General features: G+C 52.0%; 1 protein-coding gene across 2 annotated transcripts in view; it reads right to left on the bottom strand.

The window, feature by feature from the left end:
• Positions 1-2,973: 2,973 nt before the first annotated feature.
• GPI (glucose-6-phosphate isomerase) overlaps positions 2,974-15,151 on the bottom strand; it is a 31,683-nt gene continuing 19,505 nt past the window's right edge. For both annotated transcript variants that reach the window (XM_065925781.1, XM_065925782.1), the window contains 9 exons: positions 7,825-7,885; positions 7,417-7,460; positions 7,150-7,302; positions 6,204-6,333; positions 5,974-6,050; positions 3,955-4,083; positions 3,656-3,731; positions 3,497-3,563; positions 2,974-3,379 (listed from right to left, as the gene is read on the bottom strand). In XM_065925781.1, coding sequence (XP_065781853.1) covers positions 3,247-3,379; positions 3,497-3,563; positions 3,656-3,731; positions 3,955-4,083; positions 5,974-6,050; positions 6,204-6,333; positions 7,150-7,302; positions 7,417-7,460; positions 7,825-7,885 — 870 coding nt within the window. In that variant the 3' untranslated portion in view covers positions 2,974-3,246. The remainder of the gene's footprint in view (positions 3,380-3,496; positions 3,564-3,655; positions 3,732-3,954; positions 4,084-5,973; positions 6,051-6,203; positions 6,334-7,149; positions 7,303-7,416; positions 7,461-7,824; positions 7,886-15,151) is intronic.

The raw sequence follows: 15,151 nt of genomic DNA, 5'->3' as shown, positions 1-15,151 counted from the left end.
TTCTTGGGGATTTCTCTGGTGGTCCAGTGGTTAAGACTCCATGCTTCCACTGTAGGAGGCACGGGTTCAATCCCTGGTCAGGGAACTAAGATTCCCAAAAAAGATTGTCCCCCCCCAAAAAAAAATTTTTTTTAAGCCCTTATTCTTGCTAACATAGTAAGATCCCCTCCAGCAAAAGGCCACATTCTGGAAAAGGTAAACTTTTTGTAATCAAATTGATGATTGCCAGTTACTGCGCTCTCCAATGTCATCTGATTATATCATAACACTATTACAGCCTCTCCATCAACGTGTGATCACAGCATGAAGGCTTGTTACTTAAGAGGAATTTTCAATATGTGAATTACTACTGCATTCCAGAATTCCAGAAGCAATTTAAAAGCAATTTTGACACTGGCATTATTGTGAAGTCCTTGGGACGAGTGCTTGTATGTGTGAGACTTGGAAGTGTCTAACTAAGTTCATGATTTTGTAGAGTTTGGGCCTCCTGACAAACTCACAGAAATCATCAAATGGTGATACATTTGATATTTGAGGAAATACAGAATGAAGATGTTGAACACTGCTTCAGTGTCACCCAAAGAGCTGTTTGTGATGGTTAATTTTACATGTCAACTTAACCGGGCTAAATAATGACCAAACAGCTAGTAAAACATATTTTCCCTGATTGTCTATGAGGGTACTTCAGAAGAGAATAGCACTTGAATTGGTAGACTGAATAAAGATCTGCCCTCTATAATGTGAGTGGGCATTCTCCAATCTACTGAGAGCTCAAAGAGAACAAAAAGATGGAGAAAAGATGAATTTTCTCTCTTTGAGCCAGGACAACTGTCTTTTTCTGCCCTTGCACATCAGAGCTCCTGGCTCTCAAGCCTTCAGACTCTGGACCTTAACATCAGTGGCCTCTTAGTTTTCATGCCTTCGGGGTCAGACTGAATTATGCCCCTGGCTTTCCTGAGTCTCTAGCTTGTAGACAGCATATTGTGGGATTTCTCAGCCTCCATAATCATGTAAGCCTCCTCCCATAGGAAATCTCATTCATCTCTGTAGAGATACACAGACATATATCCTATTGGTTCTGCTCCTCGGGAGAACTCATATACTATTCAAGACTCACAACAACTGGCAGCTACACAGTAAGTGGAAGCTGTAAGTGATGACAGTGGCAGTGATGAGCAGAACAAGGTAGGGCCAAGGGACATGTGGCCAATTGTTTTCCAGGTCCTCTTCCTCCTGACCTGAGACTTGGCAGCTGGCCCAGAACTCAGGGGTCTCACTGCTACAAGATCCTTTGTGTGAAACCAAGTGAGCCTGAGACAGTCTGCCGCCAGAACTTTCCTCTAAGTTTTTTGTGTGTGCTTGCTCTTTTGTAAAGAGGAAGTGCCTCTGCTGGGAATATAGCTCACTTTTCATCAGCTGTATTAAGAAGGTGGGTCCAGCAGGGGTTTCAACAGAGCTTGAGTGTTGAAGAGCCTCTATCAGTTCTGCAAAAGTGGGGAGAGAAGTGGACATTCACTTTGGGAATAAAAAAAGAATCGTACTTCACCAATAGGAGGATGAGAAGTGCTGACAATTTCTGTTCCTTATTTTAGGTGGATATTTGCACCTATATGGTCACTCTCTACAGTCAGGGTATTCCTTCCTTTCATGGGTACAGTTTCTCTTCTCTTTGTAAGAACAAAAAAATACAAGTCCTGACTTTTTCCTGTTTTGAGGAAGGAACATGAGCAAGCCAGAGGACAACTCAAATGCAGGCAGCCCAGAAGATGGGGTGAAACCCACCCTGATGACAGGGTCGAGGGCAGCAGGGCCTTATGAGGGGCATAGTTTTCCTGGTTCAGATCATTCTCTGTCATGGTCTAGGGTGTAGGTCTGAAAAGCTCAGCCTCTGGCATGCCCATTGGTTCTGTTCATCATTGTTTTCTTAAATCTTATTTAATTTTTTGCTTATTTATTTTTGGCTTATTTATTTATATCCCTTGCAGCTTAGCCGGTGAAGAATCGGCCTGCAATGCAGGCACCTGGGTTCAATCTCTGGGTTGGAAAGATGCCCTGGAGAAGGGAAAGGTTACCCACTCCAGTATTCTGGCTTGGAGAATTCCATGGACTGTATAGTCCATGGGTTGCAGAGAGTCGGACATGACTGAGCGACTTGCACTTTACTTCATTTTTGGCTCTGCTGGATCTTCGTTGCCACTCCAGGTCTTTCTCTAGTTGCAGTGAGCTGAGGCTACTCTTTAGTGATGCACGGGCTTCTTATTGCGATTTCTGCTGTTGTGGGGCACAGGCTCTAGGGCGCTCAGGCTCAGTAGTTGTGGCTCCTGGGCTCTAGAGTTTAGCTCATGCCCATGTGGTATATGGGCTTAGTTGCCCCGTGGCATGTGGAATCTTCCTGGACCAGGGATTGAACCCATGTCCCCTGCATTGGCAGGCAGATTTTTAACCATTGAACATGAAGAGTCCCATCAATTCTTTAAATGAAATTCCTTTTCAGCTAAGTTGGCCAGAAGTATTAATATATTGAATAGGAGTACCTTAAATAGAAAATAAAAAAACAGTTTGTTCAAAATTCCTTTCTTTTTCAATGTCTACCTTATAAAAGGAAAGAATTACCTGGGCACCTGGCCAGGAGTTAGCAGTCACTCTTGCTCTGGGCCAGGAATCCACCCAAAGAGACAAAATCTCACTGTGGTTTTAAAAACCATTCATCAAACGGAAGGATACAGTCTCTCCAAAGCCACAAAGGTGAGCAGTGTAAGAAGATGGAGACGAGATCCGGCTGCAGAGGCCAAGCTGCCCTTGAGACATGGACAGTGTCCCCCTCCACCCACTCTCTCCTCAAGGGACCATCTTCCAGTGTGGATCTGCTTACCAATTACAGTCAAGCCTCAGTCAAGGCAACCACTCTTCCTACTGGGCACCTTAACTTCTGCAGAAAGCCCATCTCACAACAAAGAGGCTAAGCCCGTGACCTCCTTTGTGACATCTTTATTCTTCCTGGTACACGAACAATAAACATAGGTCAGAAAAATCAGTTGCACTGAAACACTTCAGCCAATTGTAGAACAGAGAGGGTGTGGACACTGAGAGGGCAGGGGTGGCAATTCCAGACTAGCTTCCCCCAAAGGGCTCGTGGTCCAAGCCCAAGACCAGAGGGTGCTCTGGGCAGGACCGTGCAGTGCAGACTCTGGGCAGGCAGACAAGAAGGACCAGTCACAACAGGGGCTGCTGCTGGGCACGAGTTTATTAGCTTCTGGCCTCGCGCTCCTGCTTGATGAAGTTGATCAGCCCATTGGTGGAAGAATCGTGAGAAGTCACTGGGCTGCTGCCGTCAAGCTCAGGTTCAATTTTCTTAGCCAGCTGCTTTCCCAGCTCCACTCTGCCAGGGAGAGGAGAAATAAGGCTATGAGGAGGCTTCCAGCATTACTAGTGAAATCCACAAGCCAACTCACCTTGGGTAGGCATTCCCTACCCTCCCCTTGAGCCAGCAACTCACCCCCACTGGTCAAAGCTGTTGATGTCCCAGATGATGCCCTGAATGAAGATCTTGTGCTCATACATGGCTGTGGAGGGGGTACATGTGGAGGGAAGCATGTTAGGGTTCCCCCAGCCCACTCAGACCAATCCCAAGCTGAGACCTTCCCCGCTTACTCACCAGTCAAGGCTCCAAGAATGAATGGCGTGAGTTTGGTGAACACTATAGAATTGGTCGGGCGATTTCCTTCAAAGACCTTCAGAAAACACCCAGGAATGTCCGGCAGTTAGCCGTGGTCCCCAGCTCTTCAGAAGGGAAGCACCCCCTGCCCAAGGCTGGGGTGGGCAGGTCCGTGAGGACAGCCCCCCCTACCATGCAGGACAGGACAGGGCTCCCCGAGCCCCCGTCCACGGCCACACAACTTCATCCTTCCAGCTCCAGGATGCTACCCCAAAGCCCAGTCTAAGAGAAGCACTGACCTTGTGGGGCAACAGCTTCTCCAAGTCCTCTGGACTCCTTCCAGCAGCCTGTAGCTCCTTCCGGGCCTCCTCTGTCGACTTCCCCCTCATCAGGGCCTCAGTCTGGGCCAAGAAGTTGGCCAGGAGGATCTGACGAGAGAGACATCAAGTACCACTGTGAAGCACTGTATGAGCTTCAGGCAGACAGATGAGACTGCCTAGCACTGCCCAGTTGGGGTGAGTCTCAACAGTTGGGGTCAGCCTGATTGCCTCCAACTCTAGAGCTTATTTGGAACAAGTGGGGACAACAGAGCGCATCCAAGGACACCAGAAACTAGGTAACGACAATAAGTACCCTTTCAAGGACTATGTACTACTTGCTGAGGGGCCTTTTAAGAACCTTACCAATGTCTATCTTTTAAGACTGTGAGGGGCAAAAAAAAAAAAAAAAAAGACTGTGAGGAGCAGAGGCATCATCTCTCTTTTTTAGCTGAGCCTCAGTTTCTTCAAGTCAACAGCGCTGAATCCAAGACAGAGGAACAGACGGGAAGAATCAGAATTCAAACCCAGGACACCGAGTCCAAAGCTTGTGCCCACAGTAACCTGTGCTACTCTGCACACCCGAGATAAGGCAGGAGCAGTCCTCTTCAAGGATTCTTGTCACCTCCGGAGTGGGGTGGTTTTCCCCTTGCTGCTGTGGCAGACAAGATCTTGAATCCCTGATCTTTGCCCCCTGCTGTTAATGCTTGTGTACACAGCATGGCAAAAGGGATTTGGTACAGGGATTTGGAGCTAAGGTTACAGACCTTAAGATAAGGAGATTATCTGGGTGGACCCAATGTAATCACATGGCCCTTAAAAATAACAGAAGGGGAAGACAAGTGAGTCATCCAGAGACATACAACTGAAGAAGAGGCAGGACAAAATTAAAGCATCAGATGGACTTAGCCCACCCCTGCAGGTTCTGAGACCAAGAGCCAAAAGGGTTTCTAGAAGTTGAGCATGGCTCCCAGCTATCAGCAAAGAAACTGGACCTTGGTCCTACAACATAGGGAAATGGTAAAACTCAACATTCCAAAAACAAAGATCATGGCATCTGGTCCCACCACTGCATGGCAAATAGATGGGGAAACCAAGGAAGCAGTGAGAGATTTTATTTTCGGGGGCTCCAAAATCACTGCAGATGGTGACTGTAGCCATGAAATTAGAAGACGCTCGCTCCTTGGAAGAAAAGCTATGACCAACCTAGAGAGCATATTAAAAAGCATAGACCTTTGTTGACGAAGGCCCATCTAGTCAAAGCTATGGTTTTTCCAGTAGTCATGTATGGATGTGAGAGTTGGACCATAAAGAAAGCTGAGCGCTGAAGAACTGATAATTTTGAACTGTGGTGTTAGAGAAAACTCTTGAGAGTCCCTTGGACTGCAAGGAGATCAAACCAGTCAATCTTAAAGGAAATAAGTCCTGAATATTCATTGGAAGGACTGATGCTGAAGCTGAAACTCCTATACTTTGGTGACCTGATGCAAAGAACTGACTTCTTGGAAAAGACCCTGATGCTGGGAAAGATTGAATGCAGGAGAAGGAGATGACAGAGGATGAGAAGGTTGGATGGCATCACTGACTTGATGAGTTTGAGCAAGCTCTGGGAGTTGGTGATGGACAGGGAAGCCTAGCATGCTATAGTCCATGGAGTCACAAAGAATCAGACACAACTGAGCAAATGAACTGATAGGGAAATAGATTCTACTAACAATCTGAATGAATGAGGAAAAGGCTGCCCCCCAGAACCTCCAAAAAGGAACACAACCCTGCAGATACCCTGATTTCAGCCTGAGACCCTCAGCAGAGACCCAGCAAGCATGATGGACTGCGGCCCAAAGAAACCCAAGACAATAAATGAGTGTTGTTTTTAAGCCACTAAGCTTGTGGTGACAGGAACAGAAAACTAGTCAGTGCTGACTAATGCATCAGTCTTAAGAGGTCTGGGTGTGATGTGAATCTAAGACAGCTGAAGAGGGTCAGGGAGAGTGTTTTTACCTTGTGATGCAAACCGTTCCTTATGGGGTGCTGGCTCTGGACCGGGATGAGGAAGTCGCAGGGTATCATCTTGGTACCTGTGAAGGGCACGGCAGTCACTCAGGTACCTACCCCCACCATGGGAGCCACCCACATGGTCTACAAGGGAACCCTCATCTGATGGAGGGGGCTCTGCCGGCAGGCCCTCCCCATCCCTAGTAGCACTCCTGCCCTGGCCAGATGGGCCCTACCTTGGTGGATGAGCTGGTAGAAGGCGTGCTGGCCATTGGTCCCTGGCTCCCCCCACACAATGGGGCCTGTCTGGTAGTTCACACGGGCGCCGGACTTGGTGATGTACTTCCCATTGGACTCCATGTCACCCTGGAACAGGGCCAGAAACCCAGCCCTCGATCTGCAAGTCTTGCTCTTCACACACCATCCCCAAAACCTGCCTGGGACACACCAGACATGCCTGCCCTGCCCCGTGAGATCCTTTTGTGTCCTCACCTGGGAAGGCAGAGGTCACAAGCTTTTTGCCTTTGACCCATGACCAGGAGAAGGTAGGAATGGAGGTCCAGGGAGGACCCATCACTAGGGGAAGGCAGGTATGGCAGTACAGGGAGGACCTTCCTAAAAGCAGACACTGGTCACAAAATCTTTAAGTGATTTCTTAAGGCAGGCTGGGGTCCAGGCTGTACTGCATTTGATGGTCATCACTCCAACCAGACTCTGGTCTTGGGGCTGGCCTCGGCCCCTCCTCCAGTCACAGAATCCGCTGCTTCAAGGGGGCTATGGAGTTTCCAGGGGCAGAGGGCTGTGAGGAGCCCAAAGAGGCACCACAGCCTGGGTGTAAACTTGCTTTTCTGGAGGGAGGCAAAGGCAGTGCAAACTATGGAGGCCCCAGGCTGTGGCCCCAGTCTAACAGGTGATGTCCAAGAAAGAAGTGACCTGGTTGAGCCACATGCCCTGAGCCACGCCAGAGCCTGACTGGCCACGACGCCATGACAGCCAGTCACACCCCTCCCATGGTAGCCCAACTTGACTGACATGGATCCTGGTTACAGAGATTCACCATGAGAGGGGGAGCACAGGTGGGCCTTGGACATGTCTGAGGCTAACAGAGGAAAAGGCCCTAGGAGGAGAAGTAACCTGGGCTCAGGGGGCCCCTGACCCACGGCCTGGCCTGGCAGCTGGTACCTGCTGGAAGTAGGCAGCAAAGCGGTGCAGGTACTGGTCATAGGGCAGCATGGCATGCGTCTCACACCCAAAGCAGTTGATGTACCATATCCCCAGCAGAGCCAGCAGCACGGGGGCATTCTTCTCCAGGGGCATTGTGCGGAAGTGCTGGTCCTGCAAGGAGACCAGGGTGGAGGGGGCTGAGCAGCTGCCAAGGGGGAGGGAACTGCACCAACCTACGGTGCCTCTGGCCGGCGCCTGCCACAGAACTCGGGCCTCAGCACTTACCATCCAGTGAGCCCCTGACAGCAGCTGCTCGAAGTTGTCAAATCCTGCGACACAAAAGCAGCGTCAACAGAAATGATCGTGCCCTGTGCCTCCAGGCCATGGACACAGCTTCTTCTAGAACTGGGGAAAGCTGGAGGGGAAGCCAGAAGCAACAAGTGGGAGGACGAGGGCCTGTGGAAAGCCTCTCTAATCAGAGTCAGTCCTGAGCTCAAAGGCAGCTGTAACTCCATTTGGCATGGGGAATGAGTCGGACCACAGTTGTGAGGGGCAGGGAGAAAGGCTCCCATCAAGGGCAGAGAGACCAGCAGCCTGTGGGAACAGGAGGACATCTGGGGACATGAGCCCCCACCCCTACCTCAGACTGCAGCACCATCTCCCAGAACAGAGACATAGAACACACACACTCACCCACGTGCAGGGCAATGGAGAGTCCGATGGCTGACCACAGCGAGTAGCGGCCTCCCACCCACTAGAAGAGACAGGAAAAGGCGCTGAGGAAGGGTTGGCACACCCCGCCCCCCCTCCCTCCTGCCAAGAAGCTTGTCCCCGGGAGCCATGCTCTTCTACAGGTGCAGCTGGCCCACCTCTGCAGAAGGCCTGGCCCAACCCACCTCTGAGAAGCAACAGCAAGCCAGGCGCTGGCAGCTGTTGGGCTGACCAACAGCACTAACTACACATGGACTGACCAGAGCCACAGACTCGACCAAAGACCTTACTGTGGCTGGTCCGGCCTCCCCAGACACCGACAGACCTGGGCCTCATACCTGCACTTCCAGACTCACCAGACACCGACAGACCCAGGCCTCATACCTGAACCAGCTCCAGCCTCCTCAGACACTGACAGACCCGGGCCTCATACCTGAGCAAGGTTTGGCCTCCACAGTCACCGAAAGACCCAGGCCTCACACCTGCACAGGTCCAGACTCAGCAGACACTGACAGACCCGGGCCTCATACCTGCACTGGTCCGACCTTCCCAAACACCGACAGACCTGAGCCTCATACCTGAGCAAGGTTTGGCCTCCTCAGACACCGACAGACCTGGGCCTCGCTCCTGCACCAGGTCCGGCCAGCCTCCCCAGACACCGACAGACCCAGGCCTCATACCTGCACTGGTCCAGCTTCACCAGACACCGACAGACCTGGGCCTCATACCTGAACCAGCTCCAACCTCCTCAGACACTGACAGACCCGAGCCTCATACCTGAGCAAGGTTTGGCCTCCCCAGACACCGACAGACCCAGGCCTCATACCTGAGCAAGGTTTAGCCTCCTCAGACATTGACAGATCTGGGCTTCATACCTGCACCAGGTCCAGCCGGCCTCCCCAGACACCAACAGACCTGGGGACCCTCAGACCTGCACAGGTCCGGCCTTACCAGACACCAACAGACCTGGGCCTCATACCTGCATAGGTCTGGCCTCACCAGACACCAACAGACCTGGGCCTCATACCTGAACCAGCTCCAGTCTCCTCAGACACTGACAGACCCGAGCCTCATACCTGAGCAAGGTTTGGCCTCCACAGTCACCGAAAGACCCAGGCCTCACACCTGAGCAAGGTTTAGCCTCCTCAGACACTGACAGATCTGGGCTTCATACCTGCACCAGGTCCAGCCGGCCTCCCCAGACACCAACAGACCTGGGGACCCTCAGACCTGCACAGGTCCGACCTTACCAGACACCAACAGACCTGGGCCTCATACCTGAACCAGCTCCAGTCTCCTCAGACACTGACAGACCCGAGCCTCATACCTGAGCAAGGTTTGGCTTCCACAGACACCGAAAGACCCAGGCCTCACACCTGTACAGGTCTGGCCTCACCAGACACCAACAGACCCAGGCCTCATACCTGAGCAAGGTGTGGCCTCCTCAGACACTGACAGATCTGGGCTTCATACCTGCACCAGGTCCAGCCGGCCTCCCCAGACACCAACAGACCTGGGGACCCTCAGACCTGCACAGGTCCGGCCTTACCAGACACCAACAGACCTGGGCCTCATACCTGAACCAGCTCCAGTCTCCTCAGACACTGACAGACCCGAGCCTCATACCTGAGCAAGGTTTGGCCTCCACAGACACCGAAAGACCCAGGCCTCACACCTGTACAGGTCTGGCCTCACCAGACACCAACAGACCCAGGCGTCATACCTGAGCAAGGTGTGGCCTCCTCAGACACTGACAGATCTGGGCTTCATTCCTGCACCAGGTCCGGCCAGCCTCCCCAGACACCAACAGACCCGGGCCGCATACCTGCACAGGTCTAGCCTCCTCAGATACCAACAGACCCAGACCTCATACCTGCATCAGGTCTGGCCTCACCAAACACCGACAGACCCAGACCTCATACCTGCACAGGTCCAGCCTCACCAGACACTGACAGACCCAGGGTCTCATACCTGCACCAGGTCTGTCCTCCCCAGACACCGACAGACCCAGGGCCTCATAGCTGAGCCAGGTGCAGCCTCCTCAGACACCAACAGATCCAGTGCGTAGCCCACCTCCTTGGACACTGACAAGTCAGAATCCCATACCTGTGTCTGGTCATGCCTCCTAGGACATCAACAGAGCCAGTGACTCATACCTGTGTCCAGCCTCTGTCAACACTAACCTTCTACCTGTGCCCATGCTACCCTGAGCAACGAAAGACCTACCAGATTGTGGCCACTGCTCCTCAGACCCAATGCCTCACACCTGGGTCTGGCCTTGCCTCTTCTGACAATGGGAGATCCAGTGCCTTGTACCTGAGCCCATCCCCGACTCCTCTGTACTGACAGACACAGCTCCTCCTACCCGTGCCAGCCCTGCTTCCTGGGACACTGACAGGCCCAGCAGCTCATACCTGGACTTGACTGATCTTCAGCCTCAGCCCCAGACACACCAAGACCTACCATTCACACTGTGCCCTCCCACGGCACACTGCAGATTCCACTTTGTACCATCGGAATCCTCAGCGCTCCAATCACATCCTCCTAACAACTATTTATGGAGTACCCACCAAGTTCCTAGCATAGGCAATGCCAACAATCCATGGGGGTGAAAGATATAAATGAAACAATCATGCCAATAAATGTGAAAATGAGATAAAGTGCTTAGAAGACAGGAATACAATACTGAAACCAATAATAAAAGGAGTCTGAAGGTGCTTCAGCCTGGATGTGAAGAATGGGCAAGTATTACTCAGGGAAGCACAGAGGGAGGAGGATTCCAGGAGCCAGAAGAGCATATGCAAAGCTTGTGTAGCAAGAACAGCCTTTCTCAACAGTGAGAGAATTAAGTCCCACAGAAAATGCTTTGAATGACTTAGTTTCTCCATACTCCCAAGGTTGGTCCAAGGCTAGCATCCTTCCAGATGCAAATTCATTATATCCAATGGCTGCCTTGGGGCATTAGGATTTAATTCTCTCCTGAGGGGGGGGGAGAAAAAAAAATTCTCTCCTGAAAGCCCACTGAGAAAGGCTGGGCAGGAAAATGGGTAGCACAATTTTGAAGATGAAGGAAAGAGTGATAAACTGGTGGGCAGAAATTGAGAGGCAAGGCTGGAGAACCAAGAAGTCTGTGGGTGAGGTGGGAATGGAAGCAGGAAACCACATAGGAGCCCCAGAAGTCGTCCAAAGAATGATGTCACCCTGGATGGGGGTGGCGGGGATGCACACACTGACTCAGGATGTTCAATTAAACAGGAGGAATTGGAAGGAAGAGAAGATCAAGAGTGAGAGGATCAGATGTTTCTGGCTTGGGTAATAAAGATGAATATGATGAGATTCTTTACTTAGAAAGGGTCTGGGGTTTGGGGGAACCTGACCTGACAGTCACAGTCCCACAGACCACACTATGCCTGACAGAGGACCTCAGATCTCACCCAATAGACTCAAACCCAGGACTGAGTAGACGGACAGGGCGCAGACTGACAGATTCCAGGCTGCTGACCTTGGCTGAGGGCAGGGTCTCAGACTTGACGTTTGTTTTGGGAAGAGCCCAGCAAAGCCAGTATCTGAATTGAGCCTCTGAAACCTCAAGCTGCAGACACAGATTGCTAGACCTCACCTTTACCTGCAGTGAGTTCAGAACACACTTTAAAGATGTAGCACCTGAGTCAGTTCTAAGTTCTGAGCCTCACTAGCCTCAGACCTCACCTTCTCCAACCAGGTATAATGCAATCTCTTTCCACACATGGTTGTTCAGACCCTGCCAACCAGACCCCAGTTGACAGACTACACCCCGGACTGGTTACAGATCCCCTGGCCTCCGCAACGCTATCCGTCACACCAGACCAGGGTGCCGGGGACAGGTGGCTGACGTGGCTCAGCGTATTCTTCCTCTCCTACCTGAACCCAAGGGCTCCACAGACCTTCCCAGGCAGACCTAGGTAAACATAACTACGATTACTCTGGCTTTCCCTCGATGACAGTCCACGCTACCCACTCAAGTGTCCTGATCGACCTACCATTGAGGGTCCCACCTATGTCTGAACCACCTTCTCAGGCCTTACCCGTCACACCAATTAGGTATTTCTGGGCTAGATCTTGCCCCATTCATTTCATCTAACAAGTCCAGGGATTCCAACTTGCACCTGAACCCAGGGGGCAAAAACCCACCTAAGATCATGTTTATACACCTTTGCCCAAGTGACCCTGATCCTTAGGCCTTCTCAAGACTACACTTGGCAGACCAGCTTTGCCTTCCTGCCTCTGACCTGGGCTCCTCAGAACACACTTGCTGGGCCAGCTCTGCCTACCTGTACATGACCCTGGACCTCAGTTCATACCTGGCGAACAGCTCTGTCTACCTGTACATGACCCTGGATCCTCCGATCATACCTAGTGTACCAGCTCTGCATACATGTACATGATCCTGGATCATCAGACTGTACCTGGGGGACCAGCTCTGCCTACATGTATATGACCCTGGCCTCATGTGCAGTACCTGATGGACTAGCTCCGTCTACCTGTGCTTGATCCTGAATCCCTGGACCATTCATAACCAGACAGCTCTGCCTACCTGTACATAACCCTAGACCTTCAGACCGTACCCGACAGACCAATTTACCCACCTGTGTATGACCCTGGCTCCTCATGCTATGCCCAGTGAACCAGTTCTGCTTACCTGGGTTTAACCCTGAGTCCTCAGGTCATACCGACAACAATTCTGCCTACTTGAATGTGACCCTGTCTCCTCAGACCATATTTAGTAGACCACCTCAGCCAACATGGGCATTACCTTGGATCCAGTCTATACCTGGTAGATGAGCTCTGCCTACCTGTACTTGACCCTGGGTCCTCAGATTGCACTTGGTAGACCAGTTCGGCTTACCTGTACTTGACCCTGGTTCATCAGACCACATCTTACGGACCAGCTCTGCCTACCTGTACATAACCCTGAGTCCGCACCTGGCGGGCCACCTCTACCTACCTGTACTTGACCCTGGCTCCTTTTGCCATACCTACCAAACCAGCTTTGCCTACCTGCTTCTGACCCAGGCTCCTCAGAACACACTTGCTGGGCCAGCTCTGCCTACCTGTACATGACCCTGGATTGTCAGACCAGATCTAGGGCACCAGGATGTACATGACCCAGGTTTCATGTGCTATACCTAATGGACCAGTTCTGCCTACCTGGATACAAGCTGGACCTTCAGATCATACCAGACAGACCAGCTCTGCCTACCTGGGCTTGACCCTGGCTCCTCAGACCATCCATTATGAACCAGTTCTACCCACCTATACATGACGCTGGCTCCTTGTGCTACCAAGTGGCCCAGCTCTGCTTACCTGAGCTTAACCCTGGATCCTCAGACCATACCTAGCAGACCAGTTCTACCCACCTGACCATGACCCTGGCTCCTCAGACCACATCTTACAGACCACCTTTGCCCACGTGTATATGACCCTGGGTTCTGAGGCTGCACCAAGCGGGCCAGCTCTACCTACCTGTATGTGACCCTAGCTCTGTGTGCGAACCAGCTCAGCTTACCTGTGAGTGGCTCTATCTCCTCAGATCTTACCTAGTGGATTAGCTCTGCCTACCTGTGCTTAATTCTGGGTCCTCAGACCATACCCAGCGGAACAGTTCTGCCTACCTGTACATGACACCAGCTTCTTATGCTGTACCTAGCAGACCAGCTTTGCCTACCTGGATCTAGGATCCTCAGACCGTATCTAACCAGACACCTCTGCCTATCTGTACACAACCCCAGACAGACCAGTTACCTGTACAAAACCCTGGACAGACCAGTTCTGCCTACCTTTACACAACCCTGGACAGACCATACCTGACAGACCAGCTCTGCCTACCTGTACATGACCCTGAGTCCTTGCGCTGTACCGAGTGGACCAGCTCCGCTTACCTGCGCACTTGACCCTGGCTCCTTATGATACACCGTGTGGGCCAACTCTGCCTACCTGTGCTTGAGTCCTCAGACTCAAGCGGACAGTGCTGCCTACCTGTATGTGACCCTGGATCCTTAGACTGCACTTGGCGGACCAGCTCTGCTTACCTGTACGCAATTCTGGACTCTCAGACCATACCTGACAGACCGGGCTCTGCCTACCTGTGCTTGACCCTGGATCCTCAGGCCAGACCTGACAGACCGGGCTCTGCCTACCTGTATGTCCCTGGCTCCCCAGGCTGCACGTGTGGGTCCCTCTACCTACCTGCTCTCGACCCTGGCTCCTTTGCTGTACCTGTGCTCACTCTTACCTGTGCTCACTCTTACCTGTGCTCACTCTTAATCCTTGGACTATACTTAGAGGACGAGTTCTACCCACCTGTGCTTGACCCTGGATCACTGGACCATACCTAACCATGCCCTACCTGCCTACCTGCTCACGAACCTGGACCTTCAGACCATACCTAGACCACATCTACCTACCTGTTCTTGACCCTGGCTCCTTGTACAAACCAGGTCTGCTTACCTGTGCACGACTCTATCTCCTCAGACCTTCTGCCTACCTGGGCTTGATTCCAGGTCCTAAGACCATACCCAATGGAACAGTTCTGCCTACCTGTCCATGACCCTGGCTTCTTACACTGTACCTAGCACAGGCTTTGCCTACCTGTGCTTGACTTCAGTCCCCAAACCATACGGAGCAGACAGCTCTGCCTACCTGCACATGACCCTGGGTCCTCAAACTATACCTACCCAGCCAGCTCTGCCTAACTGCACATGACCCTGGAACCTCAGACCATACATTACGGACCAGCTCTGCCTACCTGTAGTTGACCCTGCGTCCTCAGATCACACCCAATGAACCAGCTCTGCCCACCTCTACATGACCCTGGCTCCTTGTACTAGCAGACCAGCTCTAGTACCTGTGCGCAACTCTGAGGCCTCAGACCATACCCAACAGAACAGTTCTGCCTACCTGGACATTCCCCTGACCTTCAGTCCATATCTGGCAGACTAGCTTGGCCTACCTGTATATGACCCGGATCCTCAGACCATGCCCAGCAGACCAAGTCGGTCTACTTGTTAACGACTCTGGCACCTCACACACCATACCTAGCGGACCAGCTCTGCTCACCTGTGCTTGACTCTGGTTCTTCTTGGCGTGTGACCAGTCAGTTCTACCTACCTGAGATTGACCCTGGTTTCTGAGCCTGCAGCTGGACAGCCTTGCCTCTACCGACCTGTGCGTGAGCCTGCAGCTGGACGGCCTTGCCTCTACCGACCTGTGCGTGAGCCTGCAGCTGGACGGCCTTGCCTCTACCGACCTGTGCATGAGCCTGCAGCTGGAC

The sequence above is a fragment of the Muntiacus reevesi genome, chromosome 2, assembly GCF_963930625.1.
Source record: "Muntiacus reevesi chromosome 2, mMunRee1.1, whole genome shotgun sequence".
NCBI lineage: Eukaryota > Metazoa > Chordata > Mammalia > Artiodactyla > Cervidae > Muntiacus > Muntiacus reevesi.
Note: the sequence above shows the minus strand (reverse complement) of the source record. Positions and strands in the feature narration are given on the sequence as shown.